Below are 15,259 nucleotides of genomic sequence, written 5' to 3'. Positions count from 1 at the left end.
TAAGTGGCAACTAATGGGATCAGGTGGTCATGCTTGCTGGCTTTGTTGATGCATATTATTGTATTCCAATTGTGTAGATTGATGCTCATGATTTGACACTGGATTGTCTGGTTTTGAATCAGTTGGTTGTAGATTGCTGTCATATAGCTGGACTATTGCTGAGTGTGGCGTTAAACAACAAACAAACATAAACTTGTCAAAAATGATCTGCCAAAAAATTGTATTATGACTACTGGTGTCTTCCCTTGTTGCTGTAATCCAAACTCAACCACCCTTTTTCCTCAAATAGTATCATACAATCTATACTGAGTCAAATTAAAAACTTCACATTTTTAAAAGTGTGGCCGATGTAGTTTTTGTATATATGTTTTGAGTTCATTTTAGGGTTTTACGTATATTTATTATATGTAACTAGTTGTCTGTTTCAGTCAGCTATAACAAAGTGTATCTGACCTGTCTTACCTACTAACTGCCCCATGGCCAGAAGCTTCATTTGCTGATTGGCCAAGCTAACACCTGTTGTTAAACTGCATGCTTTGATTACACTGCATACTCTCTCAGCATATAAACTGACAGAACTGCTCAGACCAGCAAAGGATAAAGAGATAATATTAAATCAGGTGAGTTAAATGGTTATAATCTCTATCCTGTGTTGTATTGAAATAATACAGTATGTTTAAAGTGTTATATGAAGTAAACTAAATGCATGTAATCTAACATAAATGTTGATTATGTCTAAATATTTAAATCTGCATAAGATAAGCTAAACACCCATACTTTATCACCAAAATGTATTCTATCACTTCAGTGAAATATGTGTGAAAGTGTTTTACTTCAAGAGTGTTTTAAAAAGCTTTGTAATGTACAGATTCAGATGTGATACATGCAAATCATTGTAAATAAAATGTGTGTATTACTTTGTTCAATATATTTAATGTTAAATAGTGTTTTAGTCTATGTTTATTCAGATAATCTATGGTGTTGCCATACGTGTGGCATTTGGGATCCACACCCTTGTATCACCCACAGAGTATGCATTGTGTTATTTATACAGTATGAGTCATAATTATTGAGAATTGAAAAATCTTATGGTAATGGTAAATATGAAAATTTCATCCCAAAAAATAAAACATTCTAAGTGAGGACAAACCTTCTTTAATCACATCACAGTAGCATCAATATTTTATCAGACCACCATTTGCTTCCAAACACAGTTTTATACGATTGGGCATACTTCCTATGAGAGAGGTTAGAGTCTCGTGGGTGAGAGAGTCCCAATATCGCACCATCTCGCGCTTCATGTCATCAACTTTTGTCAATCTCTTGGTTCACCGACTCCTTCATGAGTCCCCACATATTTTCTATAGGATTTAAGTCCGGGCTGTAGCTAGGCCAGTCCAAAACGGTCACATTGTTGTCCTCAAACCACTGCCGCGCATGTCTTGCGGTGTGTTTGGGGTCATTATCCTGTCGCAAAATCCAAGTATTTCCATAAAAAACATCTGCATTTGGGATCAGGTGAGCTTCCAAAATGTCTGTATACCTTTCACTGGTTAAATTACCCTCAAAAACACACATGGGCGTAGTTCCATGTGAAGATATCCCTCCCCAAACATGAAACTTCGGACTGTACTTTGGTCTCTGGTACAATGGAACGGAATGACATTTTGTCCACATTTTAACATTGTTAGGATACACCCATACAGAGCTCTCATATGTAAAAATAACACTGTTCCAGTCAAAGTTTTCATGCGCCAAACACCACTCTACACGTCTATCCTTGTGTTCTTGTTTCAAGAGCTGAGAGGCAATTCCTTTCTTTTTTTCCCATCCAAGTTCAGTCAAATTTCTTCTTACTGCAGATTTGGATACATTTACAGTCCCTCTATTTACCATTTCATGTTTGATATTTGAAATACTCGCCCTTCTGTTTTTAGAAGCCAAAATACCCAGTCTCACACGATCACCAAACACCAGTTTTCGAGGTCTCCCCACTCCTTTTCTGTGCTCAATTCCTGAACCATTCTCAATATTCTTCTTAACTCTATACACTGTAGAAAGAGGAGTATCTGTGCTCTTTGCTAATGTAGCAGCATCAGTGATGCCTTCATCATGGAGCTGTAGAATCAACCTTCTTTTCTCCTCTGCACTCATTTCTGACATATATCAGGAAAAGTCGTCTGCTCCATGATCAAGGGAGATAACTCTAATTTGCAACTTCTAAAATAGAAGAAGAGTTGCTTTATATTTTATGTATGCTTCCTTGAATACGACATTAAAATTCCCAATAATTTTGAACCAGACTATATTTGTCTAAGACTTACAATGTAATCTAATTTTGATGACCACATTTAATGTAAGATCATATCATTAATTTCTGTCTTAAAGTATTGTTTATGTTTATGCAGAATGTGTAAGCGTTATGTATATATATTGTGTATATATTGTAGTCAAAAGAAAGTCAAGGAGTTATCTCACTTGAATGTCGGTATTGTGGATCATGTATAGTACTGTATATGTTCTAGTATAATCGTTTAAGGTTCAGTCTATCTTGTGTTTAATGGATGACTGATATATGTTAATACTTAATATGTAATAAGCTTATGCTATGTATGTAGCATTAATGATAATGTTTTACTTATTATTTATTGTGTAATTATGTGTTTCAGGGTGTATGATATCTACCGGTAGATCCTTGATCACACTCATGGCATCGCAATAAAGACCTCAACCCTGTAGTATGTGTTTGTTGACTCGTAAAAGACATTCATTAAACTGCTACAAAAGTAATCCCATATATGATATACAACAGACAAATGTATCAGAGAAGGTAATTTTTAATCATTAATGTCCAAAGAAGGATTTTAATTAACGGTGGTAATCATAATTTGTTCCAAGCACCTATGGTATTCGGTAATAACATCAACAGTTTAAATCATAAGTCCCCAGCACGAGAATCTGATGGCACACAAGTTCAGTAGCCTGTATGGCCACAATGTGCGTTGACAACTGCCACACAACCCCTCCGCATGGACCTTGTGATGCTTGTGAACACGATTGGAAAGACGCCGCCATTGTTCAAGGTTAGAAACTAACAGTTTCCGTCCACTAGTCCTTATAATGACAACGTATAGCAAAACCCTTAAAAATGGCAAATTTCTACTAGTCCTAATGATACCTATACCATTGGGCAGTTTGGCAAGGACTAGTGCCAATTTCTAACGCTGATTGTTGCTGCAAAATGGTGCCAAGATCTTGCAAATTCTGTGGTTGGTTCTGGAGAGTGCGCAGACTTCTGCCAAGAGCATCCCAGACGTGTTTGATGGGATTGAGGTCCTTGAGACTTTGACGGCCAGTCCATGACATTGACTCCCGCATTCTGAAGGAAATTCCTTGTCAAAATTGCTGTGTGGGGTCTGTCATTGTCGTGTTGGAAGATTAAACCGGGTCCATGTGCTGCCATAAAAGGCAGAAGTTCTGGTGCCAGTACCTGGTCGCGGTAAGCAGAAGCGTTAAGGTTGCCACAGATGACAAGAAGTCTGGAACATGCATTGCCACAGAAAGCACCCCACACCACGACACTTCCGCCTCAAAATCTGTCAACTTCCTGTACACAACACTGGGCGTAACGTTCATGACGGCGCCTCCACACCCTCGCCCTACCATCAGCAAATCGAAGATTAAATCGGGATTCATCACTGAAGACGACTTGATTCCAATTCCTCTGAGTTCATCGTGTGTCGCTGTGCCCACAACTGACGTTGAAGTCTGTGTAATTGAGTCAGAATCGGCCTGCAGTATGGCCGTCGTGCTTTAAGGTGAGCAGTTCCCAGACGGTTTCGAACAGTTTGCGCACTCAGTCTACCCCTAAACAGTTCATTTCTGGTTGATGTAGCCGTCAAAAATCGGTTACGCAGGTGACATAGGACAATCTGACGATCCTCTGCATGTGACGTAACACGTGGTCGACCTTGCCGAGGGCAATCAGCGGTGGTACCCGTTTGTTGTAGACGCGTCTGTAAATCATAAACAGTCCATCGACTACAACCCATTTTCCTTGCGACTCCAGCTACGGACGTTCCTGTCTGCAACATGCCAATGGCAAGTTCACGTTGCACATTTGAAAGGCGTGGCATGACAAATGGCCGTAAAGACTTTTGTTTTCTTGTGTTTTTCTTTTTTGTTAATGACTGCTAACAAGTATGGCTGAAAACACATGCGGTATTATGGCCACGTGACCAGTTGCATGTGAAAAAACACTTTTGCCACTATAGTGCTGTGCACATGATTTTGATCGATTCACCTGCACAAAAAGGGGTGTTATCTGAAGACAAAACGTGGCCATTACTGTTTAAATACACAATAAGGGCCCACAATGATAACTGGTCATTATGTTAAAATTTAGGATTGTGAAGTTTTTAATTTTGACCAGTATATTATTCAATACATACAATGAGCACTTTACCTCTGTTCTTGTTTTGAGTTCTGCCACATCACTCACTAGACGTGCCAACTTCCTATCCACAATCGGGGATTTGGAATCAGAACTGGACAGCTCTCTGGTCAGTTCATCATTTGCCATCTTGACTGCTGCCACATCTGTGGTTACTTTGTTCAGTTTGGATGTCAGTTCTATAATAACTTTTCCCATCCTCCCCTCGCCCTTTAGAATCTTCTTAATTCTGTCACTCATCTTCTTTGCATCTGCCCGAATCTTCTTCATGTTCCCATATTTACCTTCACCAATCCTTTGCAAAGTTTTTGTAATCTCATTTAGCTCCTTGTCATGATCTTTCTGATTCTTTCTAAGCTTTTGAAGTTCCTTGTCGGTTTTTTTCTCTTTCTTATGGGGGGCTTTCTTTCTGCCTGTAAACAGTGTTTGAAATTAAAATAATTGCCAGTTAGGCTGCCATCATGACCTACAGAATTTAGAAGCTGCTGGCTCTGACTAATCTCTTCAGGCCCTTGTTACAAAAACTGTAGCTTATTGTGAGAAATTAATCGTCACAAAAATTTATCGCAGGCCAAGGACCCATACAAATTTGAAAATATGGTCCCTGACTCAAGCTCTACCTACCACGGGCTTACAGGCAGGCGCCTTTTTCTAACAGTGGCTGTAAATAAAATCAATATTTTGCCAACAATATCAATCGTCAAATCAGTTGTAACAAAGTAACCAATCAGTGATGACATGTCCATTCTAAAGCCTTAAAAGAAATATTTCATGTCATGATTGATGATAGGACAGTTTACTATTCAGATATATTGACTGAAAATATTACAATTAGCATCATCGTTACATTTGATACCATGCTTCTTAGCTCCCCTAACTGAAAGTCAAGAGAAGAATCCGATATGTTAAATATCACGATTGAAATTAACATATTGCTGGTCCAAGATCAGTAAAATTTAGGGACTTGTGACCTTACCTTTTCCTGTATCTTTAACCACTTTCGATGTCAAGAGCAAGCAAGACTTTCTACGTTCCATCAATCTGTAGAAGTTACATTTTAAGAGGACCTCCTTTTGGCATGCTTTCTTGCAGTCACCCAACTTTTTGCCGGGTCGGATCACCAGTTGGATTTTAGGCATTTTCATCAACCTCCCTGTTTTAGCTACCACTACAGACCTAGGCAGGTCCTTATCTTTTCCAGGGTAATGCTGAACATTTTTTTTCAATTTCTTTCCTCGTGCTGGAGCTGGAAACAGAGAATGGAACAGTAATTAGGGTCTCACGGTAAGCTTTCCTCACATCAAGACATATCGCTACTTAAGTCCTGATATACCAGGCATAGATTTAACAAATCTGTTGCTAGCCAGCAAGGCCTGGCCTTGTTCCTTTTAAAACTTCCTGGCCTTTCTTCAAACCAACTGGCCTACAACTAAATGGTTGAGGTCATTGAGGGGCTGCTAAGGCATGTAGCGGGGCTCTTAAAATGTTAGGACGCCTTACCCTTGAAATGCCTTTTTCTGCACTCTGAGATTAATCTTGGCTTCCATTTGCCTCAATTTATGGTGATTTATGAGCAAATAAGATGTGGTACATAACATTACAAAATGGCAACCATTCACAAAACCTAAATATTTTCTCATCAAAATGACATGATTCACGAGTAGTGTCCAATTAAAATATTACCTGACCATTCATAGGGGCAGAAATTGGACTAGCCAGATGGGCCATCTTCTTTATGCTTCAGCAAGCACTTTGTAATTTTAACTGGCCACAGGCCAATGGGCCAGCAGTTAAATCGACCCCTGATATATTGTATGATATTTGACAAGCTTTAGTTGCTGAAGACCAATTCAAACCCAGATCTTTACAATATAAAGGGGCAAGTTGAGGCCTATTTGAACACATATCTCTCTTATTGTTAATTAGACACGTGTATTGCTGTTTTGAGTTTATGGTTGGTTGGTTGATTGGTTGTTTAACGCCGCACTCAGCAATATTCCAGCTATATGACGGCGGTTTGTAAATAATCGAGTCTGGACCAGAATGGTGATTAATATCATGAGCATCGATCCACGCAATTGGGATTGATGACATGCATCAACCAAGTCAGCGAGCCTGACCACCTGATCGCCTTTGACGACAAGCATAGTCACCTTTTACGGTAAGCATGGGTTGCTGAAGACCTATTCTACCCCGGAATCTTCACAGGTTTGAGTTTATGTGACATGTTGCATACTTGGGGCAGCACATGAACAGATACAAATTAGAAGCCACCTGAAACAGCAGTTCACGCAGAATTAGTAAATAGCAACCAAGGCAGCAAAATACATGAAAACCTAAAGAAACCCATCAACATACAATGTGAATGATAACGTGAGTAAATATGCAATCGGTCAATGGCTGATATTATTATATGGAGCCCAGTCTTGAGCTTATGGTTATTTCAATAATTTGTGTTTACCAGCCAATGGCACAATTCATTATGTTCTCCGATGTAATCAACAATCCTCATACTACAAATGAACTCAGGATTGTAAAATTCTGTGATGCATTAATACAACTTTTGCGAAATTATCACAGTCATGGGGAATGGTGATGGGGGTAGGGTACGTGTCAGAGCTGTCTAATCCTTGCAACTATGCTTGTCGTAAGAGGCGACTAACGGGATTGGGTGGCCAAGCTCGCTGACTTGGTTGAAGCATGTCATCGTATCTCAATTGTGTGGATTGATGCTCAAGATGTCAATCACTGGATTGTCTGGTCCAGACTCGATTATTTTCAGATTGTCGTCATATAGCTAGAATATTGCTGAGTGCAGCGTTATACAACAAATAACCTAACCTAACCTATAGTCCTTGCCAATTTGCCAAATAATTAAGGTTTCATAAGGACTAGTAGAAATCTGCCATTTTTATTGGTTTTACTAAATGTTATCATTATAAGGATTAGTACTAAAAATGTTAGTTTCTACTGCTGCATTCAATTTTGTCATATTTTTCGATGACCCCTTCTATGTCCTTGTACATTTTACTTCATGACCCTCCTTGAAAAGATAAAGTGCAAAAGCGCTTTATGTTTTATTATGAAATGTCATTTTTTTCATGACTCTCCCCAAATATGTGTATAAGTTTTATGACTCTCCTAGAGACTGTCATCTTTTTGGTGACCTACGCCGCTGATTCCTTTGACTAACCCAATCCAATAATACATGTCCAATCCCTTAGGGTGATCATGGTGATGTTTATAAACTGAAATTGACTTCAATTAGTTGTATGTTAATTCTGATTTGCAATTAATGGGCACCATATGTTAATTTGTAATAATTCCCTTTATGATGACTTCTCAAGGATAATATTTCTTACATTTCACAATTTCTGAATAAACAAATCATTCATACTTCAGAGAATTTAAAGTACTGACACTATAGTACTAAATAGTAAGAGAGGTTCATGGACAAATGAATATAAAACTTGTTCATAAAGGTAACACGGAAATGTATCCTAGGTACCTATTCGGTATACAGTACACAATTAAAACCTTGCATTCAGGGGTAGAAACTAATATTTGTAGTCCACTAGTCCTTATAATGATAACAAGTAGCAAAAGCCTTATAAAGGGCAAATTTCTACAAGTCCTTATGATACCTTAACCATTGGGCAGTTTGGCAAGGACTAGTGCCAATTTCTAATGCTGTTGCATTGCAATAAACATACAGGGCTGTCTATTTACACCATGCTCCAAACCGTTTTTAGTTTGGCAAGTCTTATGGCCAATATGCACAATTGTGCTGTTTAATTTTTTTTTATGACAACAGTGCATAATATTATCATGCTGGGGAACAAAACATACAGAAAGGTACTCGGGGCTGGGTATAATTTCTGCAGTACCTTTGCTGACAACCCCCAAAACATAATAATTCTAGGGTGGCCTTGTGCTTTTAGTTCCTACATTTGAAAAAAGGCCAACATTCTTAAATACAATGGGGCATTTTCACACTGGCTGTATGGGCAAGTGTGGGTATATCTCTGGGATATTTGAAATTTTTACATAAAGGGTCCATGTTATTCCTAGAGTAAGCCCTGAACATAAAAATATAGGGTAGAATTACCCTTATTCAAAATACTGCATCAAATATTTTGCAATTATTCTTGTTTCTTAATTTTTTTCATAGATAATTTATATACTTTTACGTAGCATGCCTGTCATTTAAACGTACATGTAATCATTTTAAATGCGTGCATTAAAAATAATTTTCCGTACATCCTTAAAAGGGCCCCACTGCAATGCTCTGTGCATGTCACATATTGTTGTGTCCAGACAACTAATTACAGCAATACTTTTGCTTGCAGACCTCCGATGATACGTTAAATTTTTAGGTAATTTCACTTGCAAAATAAAACACATAAGATATTGTAGTGTACAAAAAACATTTTTAGTAATGTTTTCCTTACAACTATTAATAATAGCAAATTCTAGTATGAAGACTTGAAATGATTTTTTTTACTAAAGAGCACAAACACTTTTAAAAATATTTCTGGACATAACGTTTGAAAGCAGTTTCATATTATTCTTGTTGGTGAATAAAAGGGATTCTATTGGATTTACAAAAGTTTCATATATTGAAGTATTGTAATATTTTCAAAATTTTGAAATCTTTTAAATAGTCAGAGGTGTTTAGTTTAATGTTTTTGCCAAACAATGTACAAAGAAATATTTTTAATAAAGGATGTTTGATTATAAAAACCAAAAAAAATACTATTTCTATTTTATTCTATTTTTACTTTATGATCTGTATTGTTTGTTTCAGGAAAATTTAAACCTAAATGATGATATTATTACAGCTTGGGCAAGTGAGTCAGAAGATATCAACATCAGTCACTACAGATTGGAATCTTTATATTCTGTGCCAAAAGAATGCCAATTCATGGATCATCCATACTAGTATCGCAACCAAGATTGTATTCTTACAACCGCTTACTCCATGTTTTGAAGGAACGAGTGAATGTCCATGATGGTGATTATACCGGTATATGGCGAAGACTTGAAGGCTGTGACAGAGAGACTTTATCATCTCACAGTGCTGCCTGGCATCGGACTTGCTACTCCAATGCTACCAACAGTGATCAAATACAGCGAGCACGAGACAGGACACAGAAAGGAATACTTGATGATTCCACACCTTCAAAAAAGAGGCCGTAAAAGGAATGGAACAGATCTCCATGAGGAAACATCCGCACCATTTACACGGTCGTCTACAATGCCATTGGTCAAGGACTTGTGCTTCTTTTGCCAGGAAGAGGCCAGCCAACCACTATTTAATGTCAGGACCTTAAATGCTGGGGAAGATTTAAGATATGCAGTTGAAATTTCAAACAATCCTGCCTTAAAGACAAGACTTTATCTTAATCTCTCCAAGTGATGCCCATTCCATTGATGTAAGATACCACAAAAACTGCTGGACTAAAATGTATTTCATGTTTTGCACCAGGAAGCCTACAAAGAAAACAAGCGACCTGAATCTGGACATCAAAGTGCCTGTTTAACCGAACTTATTAATCTGGTATGTACACAAACAGACAACAAGGCCTATCTGTCAATGGGAGATATTGAAGTTACATATATCAACATGCTGGGAGGTATAGACTGCTTGTCTGACCATGGACCTACTTATGCCAGGCAGTGGCTGAGAGATAGGATACTGACAGAATTACCATCCGTCAGATCTGTTCTGCAAAAAGACCGAAGAAAACCGGCTGTTCTCTACTCACCTGAAGCGTGCGAGAAAGAGATGTTGTATGCTGCAATTGTAAACGACCAGGGCATGGACAACATGAAGGTTTAAATACAAGTCAGCACAGCGTGTACGCAAGAGTAAAGAAGTCTTTGACAGAGATGACAAAATCAACAATCCGTGATCTGTTACAAGTAACATTTATGACGAGCTGTGCTGTACACTCTGATACGCTGATGAAACAGGAAAGAAGCTCTATGAAGAGAATGTGTCTCAACTAATCAATGGGCCAGTGAGTCTTTGGGCACCAGTGAAGAGGGAAAACAACAAGATGTACATGTCAGGATGCCTAAAGCAAACGGTTCGTCTCTGAGACAAGAATGTGGATCTCAGAGAAACAAAAGATTTGTATGGAAGGCTGATGGTTCTTGCCAGATCAAGTAGAGACATTGACTTGAAACAGGCAATAGGTAACTTTGAGTTCACACTGACTCCAAGGTCACTGTTTTCACCAAGTGGATTGCTGTTACCATGCACTGACAAGTCCAAGTTGATCAGCAGTCATACAAAGTTTGTAAATGAAGAAGCAATGAACTATGAAGCAAGTCAGCCAGAGAACACAGTTGATGACAGTGACACAGAACAAAATCAAACCTTCAACAACATCCCAAGAAAAATTGCTGTCATTGATGAGATGGTTGTACTTCAGAAGATGACAAAGTTACCAAATACAGTGAAAACAGTTGAAGATCTCAGTGAGTGCTTCAATGACAGAGAGATGAACCTGGCAAGAGGGTTTGATGAGGTCATACTTCCTTTTGACACATACAAGCAAGATTCCCTCAAATCTGCAACAAGAGAAAAGAGACGCCAAGGAAGAGATCCTATTCAGTACCAAATTAGACATGACATCAGAATCAAGCACATCATGTTAAATCTGTCTCATGACCAAACAAAAGCTGATCTGAGAGACTACCTTGCAGAAAAGACACTGGAGTATAATGCTGATTCGTCTCAAATCTTTATTGCATCTGCATCCGGCTGTACCAGGAGCAACAGAGACTTGGAGTTTGAAGCTAACAATCATGAAGAAGCTGACACACTCATGATATATCTTCCTATATCAGCTTCACAGCACAATCCAAGGCACTCGCAGTTGACAATCTTCTCTCCTGACACTGATGTCCTTGTTTAGACCATTGCAAATTACAGCAGTCTCCTGGAAAACACCACACTCTCAATGACATCAAATGTTCTTCCAATAAAGCCTCTTTGGACAGCCCTGGGTGTGAAGAAATCATCAGCTTTGCCAGCCTTCCATGCCTTCACAGGAACTGACAATAGACAGATTTTCCCGAGTAGGAAAGGCAACATGGTTTCAGAAATACTTGAAAACAGATGATGATATTGTTAATGCTCTCCTTGTGCTGACTACAAGTGATGAACTCTGTGACCAAATAATTTCAACATTGGCCAGATTTGTATGCAGTGTTTACTGACCAAAAGGCCTCTCTGTGACAGATATTCAAGAGCTCAGATGGTATCTCTTCTGCAAACATATGGCAGAGAGTGACAAGCTACCACCAACACTGGGTGCTCTAAAGCAGCATATTATGAGGGTTCATATTCAAGCTTATGTGTGGGGTCAAGCCAATGTAGCCCATCAGATCCAATTAGATCCACTTCAACATGGACTCCATAAGGACAAAGATAACTGGATCAAACCAACAACAATGGATGTTCTCCCAGCCCCCAAAGCTATTATTGAGATGCTGAGGTGTCAGTGTAGGAAAGACTGTTTGACCCAAAGATGTACATGTCGATCAAACAACTTGTCATGTACAGAACTCTGCCTCTGCACCTCAGTGTGTGAGAACGACAATGACACAAATATGTCAACTAATGATGGTGATGACAGCAATGACATGTTTGATGACTCTCTGTGAATATGATATCAAGACACATATCAAGAATTGTGACTTTATTATTCAAGACTTCAAGGGACCTATTTTGGTGTAATGTGAATATGACAATTCTAAGTGACATTTTGAAAATTTAAATGCCACAGCATTGATACAGATGGCTCTTATGTGGCTGAGTTGCTGGAGAAACATATAACCATAGGTAATTATTGGATATGACAGTTTTAAGGGGTCATATGATAATTAAGGTACAATACATTCTTTATCAATTTTACTTTGTGATAGACAGTTGTAACGTATAGGATTCTATCCACGCTACTGATAATATTGCAAAATCCAACTAAGGTATTAGAAAAGTTGAGGTAGTTTTTTGTTAAGAATGTGAAATCATTACCTAAAGCATGTCTAAATTACATATGAGTAAGCTTAGTATCACATATAAGCAATTAAATGACAAAATAAACACCTCAGAAGCCATAGACTTTACAAATATGGGCAAAAATGGCCGCCATCTTGACATTCAAGATGGCCGCCAAATGAATGATGGGAAAATTTGGAAACATTGGTTTTCTTCATCTGTACATTGAAAGCTTTCAGAATATGTATAGTTTTGCTAATCTCCCATTTTAAACAAAAGTACATAAGGAGCTGGACAAAAAAGGCAATTTGCAGAGGATGAGTTCCCCAAATCCAAACTTAGGAGCCTTATGGCATTGCAAGTTTCCACACATGGACATATTTGATTCCGTCTAATATAATGAATACACCACTTCCACTGATGAATCTCTCAGGTTTTGTAACTATTCCTAGATGTTCCCAAATCCCAGACGCTTGATGTTGAATATGTACTGTGAGACAAAAGTCACGGCTGAAACCAACACGTATTGTAACGCTAGTGATGGAACATTGACGTCAGCTCCACACATTGCGCTTACAGGAAAAGTAACTCATGCGGCAAGATCTACGGCAATGTGTGGAGCTTTCGTTATAGCCACTCAAACTGTTTCTTGATGCTGCCTGTTATCTTTCCGCTACTTACCAGTGTATAGTACGTGCAGCAGGAGGAGGAAAACCAAGAGCCTTATGTTTGTCATTTGTGTTTACGGTTGCTATCAGTGTAATCGGAACATGGCTGTGTTATCATACGAACAAAGTTCGTACATTTTACCACCTCAAGCACAAACCGGAACTTCGAAACATATGACGTCACACTTTTCTATTACGTCATATTGTCACTGTTGTCATGGAGACACGTTAAAAGTGGCGCCGTTGGTAGTATTGTATTCAGTTACGTTTATGTCGTGGAAGTCTTTGTCATGAGGTTCTCACTTACGACTGTTCCAAGCTTTGGAAATGTGTCAGGGATTTCAGAACGTTTATGAATTCTATGATCTATCGAATTATTTTCCCTTCGAGGAAAAGTCCAATTTAAAACAACTGGAAAGTGTCTCCTAGTGCCTCCATAATTCAGTGAATATTCTGCCAGAAAAAGTATAAGATCTACTGGGGCGACAATTTCTTTTGAAAGAATTAGATACGTTTGTTTCACTAACACGAGCGGAGTTTCACCTTTGACAGAACGTGCACAAAAGTTAATTGAATTCATTTTCACCATACTTATCTACTAAAGTTGCATTTTAAAATGTTTTTTTTCAATATACTAGATCTAGATCAGATGTCTCTATATAAATGCGAAAGTCTCACGTCTTTAGCTCTGTGTTGCCTCATATCAATACATACGTGAACACTTGTTGAATGGGTAATACCCCGAGAGAGAAGCACCCCTGGGTCCCTCGTCTGACTGTCTCCTCACAAAATCAGTTCGTATGCAGAAGACATATGTCACAGAAAACATATTATACATTGTTTGAACTAAGTGATCGTTCCATAAGCAAATCACTCGAATGGAATGAAAACATTTCTTCTCGACAAACAGAATCGGCATACTCTGAGCCTTGTTAGATCAAAGGTTAAACGTTAATGTGCAACCTTCCAGCATCAGAGCAGTGATGTAAGCGCTCGTAAAATAGTCCATATTCCTCGTTGGCAGGATCGATAAAACATGGCATATTATCAAATCTTTCTAATCCATGTGAAAAACATTTCTTCTTTCATTGTTTTAATTTAATAAAGCAGGTCAGCTTGTTGAAAGGGAAACGCCCATGTAACGCACTGGAAAAGTCCCCACGGGGCTGAGACACTATAACTCCCCGCGTTGTGAGTAGGCAAGTGAAAACACATATACCGTATTTACTCAATTAGATGATGGTACCCAATACATGTCGGCCTCTAATTGACGCCATATGCTGCACAGCAAAGAAATAGAAGCCCGGCATCTATTAGACGCCGGGTATCCAATACGATTCATGAAAATGTACCTTTTACATGACAGTAAAATTTGGGATTCGGTGAGACTAAGTTGCTACTGAGCCAGGATTAAACAGTATAGACTTGCGTGAAGTTAATAGACGCCTGGGTGTATAATAGAGGAAATACGGTCTATAGTTCATTTTAAGTTCAGTAAGTAAGAGTCAGTTCTTAATTTAACCATTTTACACACCAAGATACTATATAGTGTTCCGCATTCCCCCGCTAATACTGACGTTGTAGGTATCTCTGATGTAGGTTGGTAGCCCAGACCCAGTTTGGCGTTGTAGTTGGTGAAGACAGAGTTTTTGATATTGCAGTTGATGTCTTCGGATCCATGACGCCTCCAAACGCAACACTGTTGTAATAATGCATTATATGGAAGATCTTTCCACAAGGGAAGGCAGAACTTTCCTCATACATTTTTTGTTTTGTTAAATATCACGGAATATATACATCACACAAAGACTCGATTTTCCACAGACCGCCGACATATAACTGGTTTATTGCCGATTGCTGCCTTAACCCTCTGGATGCCGAGTTTTTTTTCTGACGCACATTTTCCTAAGATCGGAAAAGTGAAGGTTGTGCGAGAATTGCGCTCACGCGGCACTAGATCTACCTCTGGCTATAAAATTACGCAGAGGTGGAGAATATTAAATTTCCCATTTGATGGTGTAAATTTAACTGTAAATATCAAACCGGTTTTAAAAACAGACACTCCTAAGTATTGTCCGAGAATTTATTCTGCGTTGAAAAACAGAAAATTTCTCCGCTTTTTATGGT

General features: G+C 38.5%; 1 protein-coding gene across 1 annotated transcript in view; it reads right to left on the bottom strand.

Moving 5' to 3' along the window:
- The window catches only part of LOC139444162 (kinetochore protein Nuf2-like), a 34,796-nt gene extending 21,596 nt beyond the window's left edge, over window positions 1-13,200 (bottom strand). Inside the window, exons 1-3 of the mRNA XM_071225060.1 lie at window positions 13,146-13,200; window positions 5,430-5,699; window positions 4,466-4,854 (exon numbers count right to left, since the gene is read on the bottom strand). Coding sequence (XP_071081161.1) covers window positions 4,466-4,854; window positions 5,430-5,699; window positions 13,146-13,200 — 714 coding nt within the window. The remainder of the gene's footprint in view (window positions 1-4,465; window positions 4,855-5,429; window positions 5,700-13,145) is intronic.
- Window positions 13,201-15,259: the final 2,059 nt, after the last annotated feature.

Source organism: Haliotis cracherodii, unplaced genomic scaffold, assembly GCF_022045235.1.
Source record: "Haliotis cracherodii isolate W230 unplaced genomic scaffold, xgHalCrac1.p SCAF_5, whole genome shotgun sequence".
NCBI classification, from domain to species: domain Eukaryota; kingdom Metazoa; phylum Mollusca; class Gastropoda; order Lepetellida; family Haliotidae; genus Haliotis; species Haliotis cracherodii.
This window is presented reverse-complemented; position numbering and strand designations above follow the sequence as displayed.